The 18,379-nt window shown below is 42.0% G+C and overlaps 1 protein-coding gene across 1 annotated transcript in view; it reads left to right on the plus strand.

Annotated features, from left to right (window-relative positions):
* Positions 1 to 466: 466 nt before the first annotated feature.
* The window catches only part of LOC126190989 (uncharacterized), a 443,417-nt gene continuing 425,504 nt past the window's right edge, over positions 467 to 18,379 (plus strand). Inside the window, exon 1 of the mRNA XM_049931665.1 lies at positions 467 to 591. Within this exon, the coding sequence (XP_049787622.1) occupies positions 553 to 591 (39 nt within the window). The 5' untranslated portion in view covers positions 467 to 552. The remainder of the gene's footprint in view (positions 592 to 18,379) is intronic.

An 18,379-nucleotide genomic window follows, 5' to 3' on the forward strand; every position in this document is an offset into this window, starting at 1 on the left:
CACGACGACGACACATTCTATGTTTCGTCGAAATAATGAGAAAATCACTTTTAATAAGCAGCAATTACATTTGTATGCGAGGTTAGAGAAAGAGAATAAATTTCAAATGGAAGATTTCATTTGTTATTATTAAGCAAGAGAAAGAAATCCTAAGAAAAGGTTACATAGTTTGTTGTAAAAGGGAAGGTTATCAGTAACACAAGAGGTACAGAGGAGACGGGAAGGTTTCATCGTAGATCCAGATGCAGGTGTAGATGTTTCCATCACTGTCATTTCCGACTGGGTGGGACCCCACGTAGTGCGAACGCGGAGTGTTCGGTGGGAAATTCCTGTGCCAGCGGCGCGTCCGTGTGACGGTGGTGAGGCGTCGGCGCGCACCCCTCCCAGAGGAGGGGCAGAGCCGGAGGTACCGTACGCCGGCCGGCCGCCAGGTGCGGCGGCCTGGATCCGCACAGTGCTACGACGGCCGACGACCCGCGTGGCCACCGCGATCCACTTGCTGCCACCTTGAACCCGGCGAAGGACGCGCGCCGGCCGCCCATTCCCAAGGACATGGCGCTCCTCAGGGGACCCTGCTGCTGCCTGCTCGCGGTAAGTCTCCCCGCGGCTCACATCTGCAAGCGTGCATATCGCTGGCGCATTCTGCAACTCCATTCTGCTCTAAAAGCTTCCGTTCGATTTCTGGGTCAGGACGGCAGGTAGATGTTATCCTCCACCCTCTCTCCTAGCCCGTTCGCGGATGATATGAGAAAGAAATCTAACTGCTCATACGCTTCGTGATATTTCCTGATCTCTCCTATTTTAATATTGACTTTTTAAATTTATTCATTTACTTATTTAATCTTGCAGTATTAGGGCCATCGGGTATTCTGTTACAACTAACCAGGGATTCTACATAATTGACATTCTAAATAGAATACGTTGTCCATTGTAGGCTGTGTTGTGCTTTATTACGAGGCGTATTCGGAAAGTAAGGTCCGGTTTGGCGCTAAATGGAAACCACTGTGAAAATCCAGCCGGCCGGAGTAGCCGAGCGGTTCTAGGTACTACAGTCTGGAACTGCGCGACCGCTACAGTCGCAGGTTTGAATCCTGCCTTGGGCATGGATGTGTGTGATGTTCTTAGGTTAGTTAGGTTTAAGTAGTTCTAAGTTCTAGGGGACTGATGACCAGAGAAGTTAAGTCCCATAATGATCAAAGCCATTTGAACCATTTTTTGTGAAAATCCGATGGAACTTTGCAAAGATGTGATGGGCGGCGTCTTTTGCGTGCCTGTCGATCGCTTCACGTCGCTCTTTTCAGTTCAGAGCCCAAAGTGATCGTGCAGAGATGCCTACAACAACAGGGTCTCCTGCCGAGTATGTGGATCTGGGCCGGCTGCGGTGGCCGAGCGGTTCTAGGCGATCAGGTTCGAATCCTGCCTTGGGCATGGATGTGTGTGATGTCTTTAGGTTAGTTAGGTTCAAACAAATAGCTCTAAGTTCTAGGGGACTGATGACCTCAAATGTTAAGTCCAATAGGTGCTCCGAGCCTTTTTTTTTTTTTTTTTTTTTTTTTGTGGATCTGGTGAGAGATTTCGCCTGAAGCTATGCAGCCCACACAACGTAAGTGTTACGCGTTTCAGCCGCGTTCTGCAGGGCTAATGAAGACACTCCTGCAGCGTTTTCGATGGGAAGTGTTTGTTCACCCATAATGCGGCCCTTAATTGGCTCCCTCCACGGTTTATCTCTCCTCACCTGAACCGCTGGCTACGAAGACAACATTCTGGCAAAACGGCCGAAAGGCCGACCAGCTTAGAGAACTGGCAGAAAGCACAGGCGTCTGCTTTCTGTGACGAGGGTACTGAAAACTTTGTACAAGGCCACAACAAATCTCTAAGTCAGAGCAGTTACTATTTAGAGAGGTTGCTGGAAGATGTGGCTAACTTTTGCGCATAAAAAGTTTTTGATTTTGACTGTGGTTTCCATTTCGCGACCGAACGGACCTTACTTTCCAAAAAATGGTTCAAATGGCTCTGAGCACTATGCGACTTAACTTCTGAGGTCATCAGACGCCTAGAACTTAGAACTAATTAAATCTAACTAACCTAAGGACATCACACACATCCATGCCCGAGGCAGGATTCGAACCTGCGACCATAGCGGTCGCTCGGTTCCAGACTGTAGCGCCTATAACCGCACGGCCACACCGGCCGGCCTCTACTTTCCAAACAGCCCTCGTAAAATAGTACTATTAGCTAGTTTCGGCCGTGAGTCACATTTGCTATGTTGTGTATTACATATCGTGATATAGTAAATGTGACTGATAATGCCTCACGGCCGAAATTAGCTAATAGCACGATTTTAATCAAACACAATACAGTCTACAAAGGCTAATGTACTGATTAGATGCTGTGGATACCCGTGGTAGCAAAATTTACATTACTTTCAGCACATTAAGAATGTTGTAAGGTACATTTAATGTCCACCATTCATAAATTACTATGACTAAATAGCGCAGAAGAAACACAGGGAGGTGGGTTTAAACTATCAGGACTAGCTATAAGTAATGGATCCGAAAGAAGAGGGTGGGATGGGGAGAAAAAGTGTAACGTAATCAAACACAAATAATAGAGATAGGCAAAAAGAAAGTAGTGTAACTGTCTGAGGAGTGAAAATATAGAGAAGCGTAACTGGGAGAAGACAGAAGTATTTGCTTTACTATTTGACGGAGGGAGATGGAAAAAATACGTTGTTTTTTTGCGTAAGCGCTGACACCACGGCACTGAACTGTGCGCAGAGTACAGGGCAGCTTGTTCCAGACGCGGGCAACAACAACAGGTAACGGATCAGGGAATATTTTTTTATGGTTGCGTACAGCTAGGACACGTATATAAATGACACCTTGCGTTTCGATTATGATGCGATGGCTTGTGCCAAGTCTGTGATGCGAGGTACTGGAACCTATGCATATTGAAGAGAGATGGCCGTTCGATGCGGATATACTCTCTAAAGAATGAAAATAGTCATAGAAACAATGTTCATCTACAAGTGCGCATTGTGTGGTATTTTATTGCTAGACCCAGTCTCTCTGTATCAAGCAGTAAGCTTGTACGTTACAGTTCTCTCTGGGAGCCACCTTTCTCAAGCCGACAGCACAACGTTCTTATCCTTATAGACGGTTTCTATGCCATTCGCAGGTATTGTGATAAGTTGCAATTCTATATCTGATAAATGACGTCTATAAATCGACACCTTTAAATGGCGTCAAAATGAATTGTTGCTTCAATGACGTTGTGATTCGGAGTTTTTAAATATTTTTTTAAACTCGTGATTTAGTACAATATCTGCCTGTCACCATATTAAAACTGCCAGTTTCTGTCAAATAACAGACCATCCTGAAACATAAACAATGTTAATTGCAAGGCACTATTCATGATTACTTTTATTTAGATCAGTGCTTCGCCCTGTTAACATATGACCTAATGTGAAATTTGAGAAACTTTCGTGCAATCTGTCATTTTTGTGTAGTTGACGGGAACATTGATCTAGATACATGTGATCGAGACAGGATGCATATCCTGTAATTAACGTCCTATTATAGGTCACAGGATGCTCTGCTGTTTAGCCAAAAGTGGTACTTCTAGTAAAGTATAGCTATTGTGCCAAAAGTAATTACTCTTCGAGCACTGTTCGGGACTAGCCCACAACGAATCTTACACTGGCACATCCAAGCAACTGCGTTACTTTAGTCATGGGGAAAACTTGAAAAATACAGTCATGTAAATGCGTGGTAACCTGTTGAAGCCTTAGCAGGTACTCAATCCACGCTTTTTGGCTCTAAACTGTGTACGTTATTCAGTTCTACAATGGTTCAAAAATATTGACCAGAGAAACATCAAATGAATCATTAGTTTAGTTTTATAATCCTCTATCCAGAAGTGCAAACCACGCTCAACGCCAGGATGAATTTATCGATCCAGTCTCCAATTTGACTGAATAGAACGTAGGTGCGTAGCTTATGGGTGATACTACACCGCGAATAAAACTTTCCACAGTTCAACTAACATGGTATTAAATGGGCAGCCGTCTCGTTGCTCTCATAAATAAAATCAACGAACTGGTTTTCGCACAATTGCTGCTTCCCACCGAACAGGAATCAGTAACTAGCAAGTGGGACTGTTCTGCTACACACTCTGTTTACGGGGCTCATCGAATCTATCCAGTCTGCTTTTATTCAAAGATATTCTTTATTTATTTTCAGCACTGGAAACATATTTCCATGTGTTCTTGCCTTCGTAGTCCTGTAGCTCTTCGGATCCTTAGCTAACAAAAAAAATTCTAAAACCACAACTGCAGCCATCATACGCTGTTTTATAGTATTACCTGCCAACAGTCTTAGTGGTAGGCTCAGCCTGCGTAATGATCTGTAGCCACAAAGGAAGACAAAGAAAACTCGTTTCATGCACCTATGTTAAACAAATTATCACAGTAACTTATATCATATCGCTATCACTCACATGTGCTTCTAATAAATTCACTATCCATTTAAATTTTACATCAGTCGTTCATGGCCTGAAAATAAAATTCGAGCTTTTTTTTTTTTTTTTTTTTTTTTCATCGGTCTACTGGCTGGTTTGATGCGGCCCGCCACGAATTCCTTTCCTGTGCTAACCTCTTCATTTCAGAGTAGCACTTGCAACCTACGTCCTCAATTATTTGCTTGACGTATTCCAATCTCTGTCTTCCTCTGCAGTTTTTACCCTCTACAGCTCCCTCTAGTACCATGGGAGTCATTCCCACATGTCTTAGCAGATGTCCTATCATCCTGTCTCTTCTCCTTATCAGTGTTTACCACATATTCCTTTCCTCTCCGATTCTGCGTAGAACCTCCTCATTCCTTACCTTATCAGTCCACCTAATTTTCAACATTCGTCTATAGCACCACATCTCAAATGCTTCGATTCTCTCCTGTTCCGGTTTTCCCACAGTCCATGTTTCACTGCCATACAATGCTGTACTACAGACGTAAATCCTCAGAAATTTCTTCCTCAAATTAAGGCCGGTATTTGATATTAGTAGACTTCTCTTGGGCAGAAATGCCTTTTTTTCCATAGCGAGTCTGCTTTTGATGTCCTCCTTGCTCCGTCCGTCATTGGTTATTTTACTGCCTAGGTAGCAGAATTCCTTAACTTCATTGACTTCGTGACCATCAATCCTGATGTTAAGTTTCTCGCTGTTCTCATTTCTACTACTTCTCATTACCTTCGTCTTTCTCCGATTTACTCTCAAACCACACTGTATACTCATTAGACTGTTCATTCCGTTCAGCAGATCATTTAATTCTTCTTCACTTTCAGTCAGGATAGCAATGTCATCAACGAATCGTATCATTGATATCCTTGCACCTTGTATTTTAATTCCACTCCTGAACCTTTCTTTTATTTCCATCATTGCTTCCTCGATGTACAGATTGAAGAGTAGGGGCGAAAGGCTACAGCCTTGTCTTACACCCTTTTTAATACGAGCACTTCGTTCTTGATCGTCCACTCTTATTATTCCCTCTTGGTTGTTGTACATATTGTATATGACCCGTCTCTCCCTATAGCTTACCCCTACTTTTTTCAGAATCTCGAACAGCTTGCACCATTTTATATTGTCGAACGCTTTTTCCAGGTCGACAAATCCTATGAAAGTGTCTTGATTTTTCTTTAGCCTTGCTTCCATTATTAGCCGTAACGTCAGAATTGCCTCTCTCGTCCCTTTACTTTTCCTAAAGCCAAACTGATCGTCACCTAGCGCATTCTCAATTTTCTTTTCCATTCTTCTGCATATTATTCTTGCAAGCAGCTTCGATGCATGAGCTGTTAAGCTGATTGTGCGATAATTCTCGCACTTGTCAGCTCTTGCCGTCTTCGGAATTATGTGGATGATGCTTTTCCGAAAGTCAGATGGTATATCGCCAGACTCATATATTCTACACACCAACGTGAATAGTCGTTTTGTTGCCACTTCCCCCAATGATTTTAGAAATTCTGATGGAATGTTATCTATCCCTTCTGCCTTATGTGACCGTAAGTCCTCCAAAGCTCTTTTAAATTCCGATTCTAATACTGGATCCCCTATCTCTTCGAAATCGACTCCTGTTTCTTCTTCTATCACATCAGACAAATCTTCACCCTCATAGAGGCTTTCAATGTATTCTTTCCACCTATCTGCTCTCTCCTCTGCATTTAACAGTGGAATTCCCGTTGCACTCTTAATGTTACCACCGTTGCTTTTAATGTCACCAAAGATTGTTTTCACTTTCCTGTATGCTGAGTCTGTCCTTCCGACAATCATATCTTTTTCGATGTCTTCACATTTTTCCTGCAGCCATTTCGTCTTAGCTTCCCTGCACTTCCTATTTATTTCATTCCTCAGCGACTTGTATTTCTGTATTCCTGATTTTCTCGGAACATGCTTGTACTTCCTCCTTTCATCAATCAACTGAAGTATTTCTTCTGTTACCTATGGTTTCTTCGCAGCTACCTTCTTTGTACCTATGTTTTCCTTCCCAACTTCTGTGATGGCCCTTTTTAGAGATGTCCGTTCCTCTTCAACTGTACTGCCTACTGTGCTATTCCTTATTGCTGTATCTATAACGTTAGAGAACTTCAAACGTATCTCGTCATTCCTTAGTACTTCCGTATCCCACTTCTTTGCGTATTGATTCTTCCTGACTAAAGTCCTGAAATTCGAGCTACTTTATATATATGTCTGATTAAACAGAAGTCATAATAATGAACCGCCAGCAGTTGCTTATAAAGAAAAACTCGCTACCACGTTAGATCGAAATTTTATATTGCCTGATGATAGTCGCTTCTATCTAAATTGGCAACGAATCAAGGTTTATGTCATCAGCAGTTCATGGTTGCTCTTAAATATGATTTTCTTTAAATATTTACGAGCTGTGGATCGTCACCTGCACAACATATATTATGTCAGGAGTTTCAGTTCTGGCTCCTTGGAGGTCATATGCAAATTAATTAAACAAATGAATTAACAAAATATAATTTCAGCTACAAATTAAATACCTATTTTGAAGAAAGTAGCAGTATTCAGTCGAGTGATCGGGCTCCACTACAGATCATCATCAGAGTCTTCAACCAGGAGGAAATTTATTTCTTATAATGACGGACACTGAATCCGTACTCAGCTGGTGTCAGGCAAATCGAGGCTGCTAAATAAAATATTTTGATTGACTTAACTCAGCAGCAACATTTCTGCTGCTTCTGAAAACAAGACCGCACATTATCCCGCTTTATCAGTTGAGTGTGCCGTATTATTTTGCCTTCTACTGTGGGATAGGGGAGCTCGGGGCGGAACGGGATACTTAATGTTTAACAATTTCTGTAAAATAAGGGAACACAAGGAAACACTTCTTAAAGTGATAAAAAACACCTTGTAGTGTAACCTAATGTACCTTATTTTAAAATCACTTAAAACAATACATTTTGCATTTTTTACAATTTTTCAAAGAAAGTCTTGCATATTTCTCGTTCCGCCCCAACCACGGGGCAGAATGGGATAAGGGTATTTTTTGTTAAATTATTGCATAAACGTTGAATTTGAATTACGAATATCGTATTAAACTATGACAAAATGTTGTATAACAGGCAATTCAGACTAAGGAATGTGTAATTTAAACAATTAAAAAAAGTCATTCTTCAAAATAAGGAAATATTTTAATGTCATTATGAAAAATGTACAATGCTTAATAACCACCAAACCACTAACTACTAGCCCTTTCGACAATAGTCAAAAATCAGTATTTACTCTTCATCTTCACTGTCTATGCCAGCACATGAATTGTGTGCCCACTCTGGCACGCGACCCAGCCCTCGTTACAAACGGAGTAGAAGTCCCCACAGTAGAGACACTCAGCATCCTCTCTCTCTGATTCTCTATTCTCCATCATCTTCTTCGTTTTATTTTTCTTAAGGTCTTTGAGTCCTCTGTTTTGGTTTTTTTGGGTGTACTGTTTGATATTTTTGGCTTAAGTTGCATTGCACCTGACGTCTCTGTCCTGACATTGTTTTATTAAACGCATTAAATAACTAAAGTATAACAAATGCCATGCCCTTTAAGGGAACGTGGCATTTTAGGGTATACAATTAACAATTAACAGCTTACCTGGCGTTGAAATTCACTAAACGTTAGAACAACGGACGCGGTAACGTGAGAGACAACAATTCACTTAGATCTCGCACTTCAAACTAAATCAGAATGGCTGCCCTCACTCCCCTTCCATTCGGAGAAATAGTTACATGCCCATACAACAGGTTGCAACACTGTCCAGTCTAGAAAAGAGCAATTTCCCATTGTGCCCCGCTATCCCGTTCTGCCCCGAGTTCCCCTACAACGGTACCGTGACGTGAAGATTTCAGTGTGTACCAGAACTGCAGATGTATACCTGCAAACAAATAACTTTAAAACTTAATTTCTTTTTGTAGAGGTGGAAATCAAAACTTTATAATTACCCGTCTCAGAAAATGCTGACAGGTGAATAAAACTAAACCGTAAACATTATAGCACGAGGAAATTACAGTGAAATCCGAAGCACCACATTTTGAAACGGCATAATGTAATATTCACGTGTGTATTTTGCAGCATCTGCAGATGTTAAATACATTTTACTCTGGATAGTAATTTTTAAGGGTGCGTTAGTTATAGGGCGTCGCTCCATTGGTCGCTTTTCCTTTTGAAGAGGCAGTTTCAGTTTCCCGCGAGTCCTCATTCTGGCGGCGTCCCGACCCGTCACGGGAGCGGCTGGACTAGTTCTGCTTCTTCCGCGAACGGCTGCCACTGACTGCATCGACCACGTCACGATCCGCCGGCGTCAGCTGTCTGTTTCGCAATGAGGGCGCCGGCCGCCGAGTAAAGCGCAGTCGAACCTCTCTGAGTTCCTTTCAAAACAGTAATAAATTCCTTGTAATACTTGAGCTTGCCCCGGCGTATCGAATGTTGAAACAGGCGAATACAACCGCGTGTAACGACCTCTACAGCCGGTGACATCTCGGTAGATGAAAACCCAGTCATTTTCAAGCATGGCCCCTTAACCATTATCGACCAACCGTGAATCAAAATGAAGAAAACGAACGAACATAGCCTCGTTATCAAAGAAATTTATTTCAAACGGTTAGTTTCGGCGCAACACTTACGCCATCTCCAGGTCCACTATAAACCAAAAGAGTACTTTCATTCCTTGGGCCCTCGTTCGAAACTTTTCAGCATTCTGCGTCAATCCCACTACTGTAGAAGAGGACGGGCAACAGTAGTGTAGGCATGAAGGCAATCTCTCTAGTAGACCTGTTGAACCTTCTACGTGTTTTATCAATTAAATGCTGTCGTTGGATCGTCTTCCCCCAAACATTCTCCATGTGATGGTCCCAGTTTAAGTTTTTTGTAATTGTAACCTCCAGGTACTTAGTCGAACTGGCAGTCGTGTGGATGACACACTTTTTATTATTTAGAGTCGATTGCCACACTTCGCACGATCAGATATCCGTCTAAATCATTTTTCAGTTAGTTTCGATCTTCTGATGACTTTACTAGACAGCAAATGACACCATCACCTGGAAACAATCTAAGAGGGATGCACGGATCGTCTCCTACATCGTTTGTATAGATTAAGAATAAACCCAGATATCACGTCTCACTCCATGACTTCCCGTCGGTTACTACGAACTGTGGGCTCTCTGCCAGGAAACCACGAATCCAGTCGCACATCGGAGGCCCTACTCCAAAAAAATGGTTCAAATGGCTCTGAGCACTATGGGACTTAACTGCTGAGGTCATCAGTTCCCCTAGAACTTAGAACTACTTAAACCTAACTAACCTAAGGACATCACACACATCCATGCCCGAGGCAGGATTCGAACCTGCGGCCGTAGCGGTCGCGCGGTTCCAGACTATAGCGCCTAGAACCGCTCGGCCACTCCGGCCGGCACTCTTATGGGAAACTGTGTCATAAGCTTTCTGGAAATCTATAAATACTATGGAATTAACTTGAGATCCCTTATTGAGTGGACTCGTTGCTTCGTGTGAATAAAGAGCCGATTGTTAAAAGAACGATATTTACTGAATACGTGCTGGTTATGTGTCAATATCTCTGAGCACTATGGGACTTAACTGCTGAGGTCATCAGTTCCCCTAGAACTTAGAACTACTTAAACCTAACTAATGTTAGAACACAATACATATGTTTTTGGATAGGGTCCGCCTTCTATGTGCGTGTGTCAATTATATAGAATTAATTAATTTCAGGCATAGAAATAACAATTTTCAAATCGTAAGTTTGGCTTAAACAATTTATCTACTTTAAGGTGTAAGTGGTAGCAGATGACAAACTGTGGAACAGGACAGTCACTGTAGAAACACAATACATCAGAAAAATCACACCATGTGGTAAAAAAGTATGAATTCATAATTTTGTGTTTTTTCATATTAAAAACAAATAGTTACATGTATACAAACAGTAAAGAACATTCTTTATCTTTAACAGCCATAAAATAAAAGCCCACTGAAGAGGCTGCAACTGCAGTGAAACATGTTTGGGTTAAAAAACAAAATTGTGTTTTGATAAAGGCGGACCCTATCCACAAAACATATGTATTGTTAAAATGGTTCAAATGGCTCTGAGCACTATGCGACTTAACTCCTGAGGTCATCAGTCGCCTAGAACTTAGAACTAATTAAACCTAACTAACCTAAGTACATCACACACATCCCTGCCCGAGGCAGGATTCGAACCTGCGACCGTAGCGGTCTGTATTGTTAAAGCAAACACGGAAAAAAAGCTTCAACCCCAAGATAATTATGTCTGAACACAGTTGATTTCGTACCTACATATCACAACATTAAGACTGACAAGGTGCTGTGTATCTGTGTATGTTGGACAGATTAATTGTGTGCGATATATATGATCCTTTAAAACAGGTGTATCAGCGAAAGGCCTAAGGTGTAATAAACTGAATAAATATTGTGGTCAAGACAAGGTGTTATTATAATGCAAATAAACGCTCGTGACAAAGCATTTATGCAACGTATCTCAAATTATATGTTTCAGAATCTTAATGCAAATCGATGTCAGTGATATGATTCAATAATTCAATGGTTTATTTTTATTTTGACCCGTGCAACTTTCATCCCCGTACAGCCACACATACCAAGGTTTTCTCTAGTTTCTCTGAATCACTTACGCGGTTGCCTGAATATTTTCTTTGAAAAACAACGCTACCTATTTCCTTCCTTATCTTCGAGCGGCCCGAGTATTTGTACTGTTTTCAATTACTTCTGGTCACCTTTGACCCACATTATTCTTCCTCCTTTTCGAAATGAAAAAAAAACTTACGTATAAAATTACAGTTTAACAATAGTTCTTCGATCATCTACGGTGCGCAGAAGTTTCAGGCCAAGAAATGAGGTTTTGTCTGCGGACTTGGTGTCCAGGTACGCAGTTTGGTCATTATTACTGTTCTGGCCTGGCGGTTAGTGGCTGGTCAGTACGCCGTCAATGGGGACATAGCTAGAGCGACCACAGAAAGCTTTCATGTAGCCAAGTTACAAAAAGTACAACATCCACATAGCTGATATGCTGTACGTTTACAATTTGGCTGACGAAAAACGGAAAGGGCGATGCGTCATATCCACTAGGAACAACTTCCTTTGTGGAATATTCCAGATTTTACAAGGCTGTTTGTCAGTGCATTAGAAAACAGCAAGTTTTGTTAGGTGTTAGTATAACCCATACAGTCCTGGCTTGCCGAGTACTTACAACGTGGAGATATGTAAGGCGCATAGTGTTGAAGATGATCCTCGTTACCGTTTTCATTACGTAAAGTGGAATTTTTGTAATACATTGAGTAGCTCTTTACCACCAGTTTGCAGTTGTTTCATTTACCGAAACTCATGCAGTAGCCCTATCAGGTGCTACGAAAAACTTTTATTATTATTGCTACCAGTTTTCGATTATCACAAATCATAATTAGACACAGGAAGTTTTTCAGTCACAGTATCTGTGTGCATAGATAGGATGTTTAAAAAAAAAGTACTACGTATTCCTACAAGAGGTAATCTCGGCCAGAACTAATATAAAAGTACCTATAATTATATGTCTAGAAACCAATAAATTGAGACGTGGGGCGTTTTACTCGAGTCGTGTAATCTGTAGTCTAGAATTCGGTGGTGTATAATGTCACAAGAGATGGCATAGTAAGTTACCGTAATATGAACGTGTGCGCAGATGCAAATCCTCGATCAATAATGGAGGTGAGGCATAAGGACCACTTCAGTATCAGTGTATGGGCAGGAATTTTCTGAGACAGACTCCTACGGCCATACACTTCACCAAACACATTAACAGGTGATGTGTATCAATGATGTATGCGCTGCGTTCAATGAGCATTGGATTGCTTGCGGAAATCCAGTAGTTTGGCTTCGCTGTAGGCCGGATCAGAATCCGTTGGATTTCTGGCTATGGGAACAAATCCATAGAAATTTACAGACGTTACAAGAATGTGTGACCAACGCACGTGATGCAATCCGAACGGAGACACGTGTAACTGAAAGAGTGTGTGGTTCACTGCAAAGAAGGGCTGAAGGATGTGTCTGGATGCGTGGTAGCCACTGTCTATAGCTTCTACTTCTATTTAACAGGGCGATGGAAAGGGAAAGTACTTGCCCATTCCTCAACACATAATTATAAGAACTTTCCTTCTGATTTTGACTAATTTTACCTCCCAATAATATCGTGTTAAACACCATGTGTACGTGACATTAAATTCCACTCTACAGAATGTCAAAAACGCACACTGTTCGTCGTAATTTGATATAAAAGATAAAAGATTTAAACACTGTTCAGAACCATTGCATCAATAATACAACAGTACAATGAATTCAGCTTTTGAATACACGTCGCCGTAAGAGATCTCAACCATTACTGACAGCTCAGGAGCAGCTGCACTTTCGTACAATGATTGTGAACAGTAGATGCCAGAAATAGAAACAAGCAGCAGGAGCCACAACATGGTGATTAACCCTTTCGCAATAACCCAGCCGTTAGTGTAGTAACTGGTGTTGTCTATCATGACTTCCGAGAGAAAAGGTCAAAAGCCATTATAAATTCAGTTGATTCACACATCCAGCACCAGTCACTTCCATCTTCAAGATGTGCTTCTCGTAGCCCCGTGCATCTCGATCATGTGTTCCAATTAAATTATTTCCTAAAAAGGTGAAAGGTTATAGTTTAACGTCCGGTCGACAACGAGGTCATTAGAGACGGAATTCTTTCCCCATAATGTTTTGTAGCTACTTCAAAGATTACTTTCTCTAATCATTTACATTAACTTAACAGTATCAGAGACCCTGAATCACAAACTTGCGAAAAATAGATAAAGGCTAATTAAAATTGGAGACAAAATGTACGTGAAAGCTAAAGAAAGTAGAGATTAGACTGGCAAAGAAATAGTCAGTAATAGGGTACAGTTCGTCCATATATCTTTCACCGGTACTTTCCTCCTCAGTACACATGAAAGAACAATTTAGATAGACTATTTTCATCTTAGTGAAAATCCCACATGTCTTATTTCATGTCATCTAAGTTCTATGCATGTGCAAGAAGGTACCTTGTTGGACTGCAGTTTTATCCAGTGGAGGAACAGAGGGCAAGGGCCTTTGTGCACAGATTATTAACTATTGCTGTCCATTTAGGTCCAAACAGTTCACGCGAAATCTTCTTCCAAAAAGAGACTGTTTTCTTGGCGTTTTTGCATCGCCTTTGAAAGTTTAATAAGTCACTGCTGCAAAATACTAACGCGAATTCTTTACATACGAATGGAAAAACTGGTAGAAGCCGACCTCGGGGAAGATCAGTTTGGACTCCGTAGAAATGTTGGAACACATGAGGCAATACTGACCCTACGACTTATCTTAGAAAATAGATTAAGGAATGGCAAACCTATGTTTCTAGCATTTGTAGACTTAGAGAAAGCTTTTGACAATGTTGACTGGAATACTCTCTTTCAAATTCTAAAGATGTCAGGGGTAAAATACAGGGAGCGAAAGGCTATTTACAATTTGTACAGAAACCAGATGGCAGTTATAAGATTCGAGGGGCATGAAAGGGAAGCAGCGGTTGGGAAAGGAGTGAGACAGGGTTGTAGCCTGTCCCCGATGTTATTCAATCTGTATATTGAGCAAGCAGTAAAGGAAACAAAAGAAAAATTCAGATTAGGTATCAAAATCCATGGAGAAGAAATAAAAATGTTGAGGTTCGCCGATGACATTGTAATTCTGTCAGAGACAGCAAAGGACTTGGAAGAGCAGCTGAACGGAATGGATAGTGTGTTGAAAGGAGGATATAAGATGAACATCAACAAAAGCAAAACGAGGATAATGGAATGTAGTCGAATTAAGTCGGGTGACGCTGAGGGAATTTGATTAGGAAATGAGACACTTAAAGTAGTAAAGGAGAGTTGCTATTTGGGGAGCAAAATAACTGATGATGGTCGAAGTAGAGAGGATATAAAGTGTAGACTGGTAATGGCAAGGAAAGTGTTTCTGAAGAAGAGAAATTTGTTAACATCGAATCTAGATTTAAGTGTCTGGAAGTCGTTCTCAAAGTATTTGTATGGAGTGTAGCCATGTATGGAAGTGAAACATAGACGATAAATAGTTTGGACGAGAAGAGAATAGAAACTTGGGAAATGTGGTGCTACAGAAGAATGCTGTAGATTAGATGGGTAGATCACGTAACTAATGAGGAGGTATTGAATAGAATTTGGGAGAAGAGGAGTTTGTGGCACAACTTGACTAGAAGAAGGGACCGGTTGGTAGGACATGTTCTGAGGCATCAAGGATCACAAATTTAGCATTGGAGGGCAGCGTGGTGGGTAAAAATCGTAGAGGGAGACCAAGAGGTGAATACACTAAGCAGATTCAGTAGGATTTAGGTTGCAGTAGGTACTGGGAGATGAAAAAGCTTGCACAGGATAGAGTAGCATGGGGAGCTGCATCAAACTAGTCTCAGGACTGAAGACAACAGCAACAACATTGAAAGTATCTGATTCTCTAGTGTTATTCCAAGTGTTCCGTAGTTTGCTGCTGTTGTCCTCCTGCCTTCAGCGGTTGTAAGACACACAAGATAGTCTTAAAAATTTACTGGCCTATTAAACGATCGTCCTCATATTAAAATTGCTGGCGGAGGCGGCTTTTTCCGGAAGAGCCTCTGAGTTGCCCCGGCAAAATATGAAGGAATATCAGTCAGTCTCCGTGGTAGCGGGATAGTTTCGCTTCTTAGACTCCCACATGTTCATGTTATACGCCACTAAAACTTTGACACTATATACACGGCCCGGTCACATTAATGTGATCACCACTTGTGTTCGACGTCAATGTGCAGTAGCCACGCACAGACGAGCAGATGGCAGCACTAGCAGGGAGGATATAGGAAGCGCGTCAGGGGTACGCGAAAAACGTTACAGTCGTTGTCGTAATGCGGAAGTGGAGGCGATTGATCTCCCGTCCAAGAAAACCGAGCGTGGAAGCTTTTACGAAACCGTTAAATTTATGAACTGTTGGTGTGCGTGGCAAAATGACGCTATTCAAGACCAGCATCGAGGCAGCTGTGGTGCAGCACGAGCACAGATGACGGTGTAATGTATGTATGTAGAACTGTAAACGAATCCTAACCAAGGCTCGACATACGTTATGTACCAAGAATAATGGGGATGTAACCCTTGTACGCAATTTCTGGATAAGCCACTTCACAAGGACAATCATAAATCTATAAATTACTGGGTCGGCACCGACCCAAGCTCTTCCTAACAACTGAGAAAAGACCGAACTGGAAATTCAGTTTAATTAAATTTGGAATTTAATTGTAAGAACGCATTTTTTAAAAGAAACTATCAAGATGAACAGCATTGTATGTCATACAGGGTGATTCAAAAAGAATACCACAACTTTAAAAATGTGTATTTAATGAAAGAAACATAATATAACCTTCTGTTACACATCATTACAAAGAGTATTTAAAAAAAAATTTTTTCACTCAAAAACAAGTTCAGAGATGTTCAATATGGCCCCCTCCAGACACTCGAGCAATATCAACCCGATACTCCAACTCGTTCCACACTCTCTGTAGCATATCAGGCGTAACAGTTTGGATAGCTGCTGTTATTTCTCGTTTCAAATCATCAATGGTGGCTGGGAGAGGTGGCCGAAACACCATATTCTTAACATACCCCCATAAGAAAAAATCGCAGGGGGTAAGATCAGGGCTTCTTGGAGGCCAGTGATGAAGTGCTCTGTCACGGGCTGCCTGGCGGCCGATCCATCGCCTCGGTTAGTTGACGTTCAGATAGTTACGGACAGATAAGTGCCAATGTGGTGGCGCTCCATCCTGCTGAAATATGAATTGTTGTGCTTCTTGTTCGAGCTGAGGGAACAGCCAATTCTCTAACATCTCCAGATACTGTAGTCCAGTTACAGTAGCACCTTCGAAGAAAAAGGGACCAAAAACTTTATTGGCTGAAATGGCACAGAAAACGTTCACCTTAGGCGAGTCACGTTCATACTGAGTTGTTTCCCGCGGATTCTCGTCGATTCACTTCTGCCGTACTCAATAACACAAAAAGCTTTCTGTTGAGCGGTCGCCATCTTAGCATCAACTGACGCTGACGCCTAGTCAACAGCGCCTCAAGCGAACAAATGTACAACTAAATGAAACTTGATGCACATCCTATGAATACACATGACTGGTGCCTGAATAAAAAAGTTCAACTAAATAATTCGCAAAAAATTGTAAAATCGCGAATTAAAAACAAAAAACACACAAAAGGGAAGTGGAACACAATAATTCAATCATTCCCTCTATATACCCACGACTGCCCGAAAGGAACAAAGCAACTTCCACACTTTTAATTTCAACCATCATCATCTCCGATTTTTAACAAAATAATTATGCCAGCCGGCCGCGGTGGTCTAGCGGTTCTAGGCGCTCAGTCCGGAACCGCGCGACTGCTACGGTCGCAGGTTCGAATCATGCCTCGGGCATGGATATGTGTGATGTCCTTAGGTTAGTTAGGTTTAAGTAGTTCTAAGTTCTAGGGGACTGATGACCTCAGATGTTAAGTCCCATAGTGCTCAGAGCCATTTGAACCATTTTTTTAATTATGCCACATTCCGAAAATACGTACATAATTACACACGCTTCATTTAAGCTGAAGTTCTTAAATATGCTATGAATTTAACATAGGGAGTTCTAATTCGACCTACTTCCTATCAGCAGAAACCTTCTCTAGGAGCTACGAACTGTACTCACCAACCGCTAGCTGCAGACTGTCCTTTCTCCACCGAGCTTCCCCTAATTACCGGTGCAAAGGAAGCTACTAGAGGGGTAGGCTTTCGCCAGCAACCTGACAGACAAACCAACCTCAGACTAAAAGGGGTAAACCTCTCTGTCCAGGTACTGGGTCCTAAGTTGGTCATCCTGTGCTACCCTCCAAAGGAGAAGTAAACATCACCCGCTCCTAGCAGCCGACAACCAACTCAGCATCCCCCACGAAAGGAACCCGAAACCACTCGTAAAAACACTCATTCAGTCACATTCACGCACTCATAGCATAGGATGAAGGTAAAAACGTGATAAATACTGGACATGATTTCCTATGTAAAACACAAAGAAATCAAACATAATATTTACACTACTGCCCATTGCCATTGCTACACCATGAAGATGACGTGCTACAGAAGCGAAATTTAACCGACAGGAAGAAGATGCTGTGATATACAATTGATTAGCTTTCCAGAGCATTCACACAAGGTTCGCGCCGGTGGCGACACCTACGACGTGCTGACATGAGGAAAGTTTCCAGCCGATTTCTCATACTTAAACAGCAGTTGAACGGCGTTGCCTGGTGAAACGTTGTTGTGATGCCTCGTGTAAGGAGGAGAAATGCGTACCATCACGTTTCCAGCTTTAATAAAGGCCGGGTTGTAGCCTATCGCGATTGCGGTTTATCGTATCGCGACATTGCTGCTCGGGCTGGTCGAGATCCAATGACTGTTAGCAGCGTCGAATCGGTGGGTTCAGGAGGGTAATACGGAACGCCGTGCTGGATCCCAACGGCCTCGTATCACTAGCAGTCGAGATAACAGGCATCTTATCCGTATGGCTGTAACGGATCGTGCAGCCACGTCTCGATCCCTGAGTCAACAGATGGGGGCGTTTACAAGACAACAACCATTTGCACGTACAGTTAGACGACGTTTGCAGAAACATGGACTATCAGCTCGGAGACCATGGCTGTGGTTACCCTTGACGTTGCATCACAGACAGGAGCGCCTGCGATGTTGTAC

The sequence above is a fragment of the Schistocerca cancellata genome, chromosome 6 (assembly GCF_023864275.1).
Source record: "Schistocerca cancellata isolate TAMUIC-IGC-003103 chromosome 6, iqSchCanc2.1, whole genome shotgun sequence".
Lineage (NCBI taxonomy): Eukaryota > Metazoa > Arthropoda > Insecta > Orthoptera > Acrididae > Schistocerca > Schistocerca cancellata.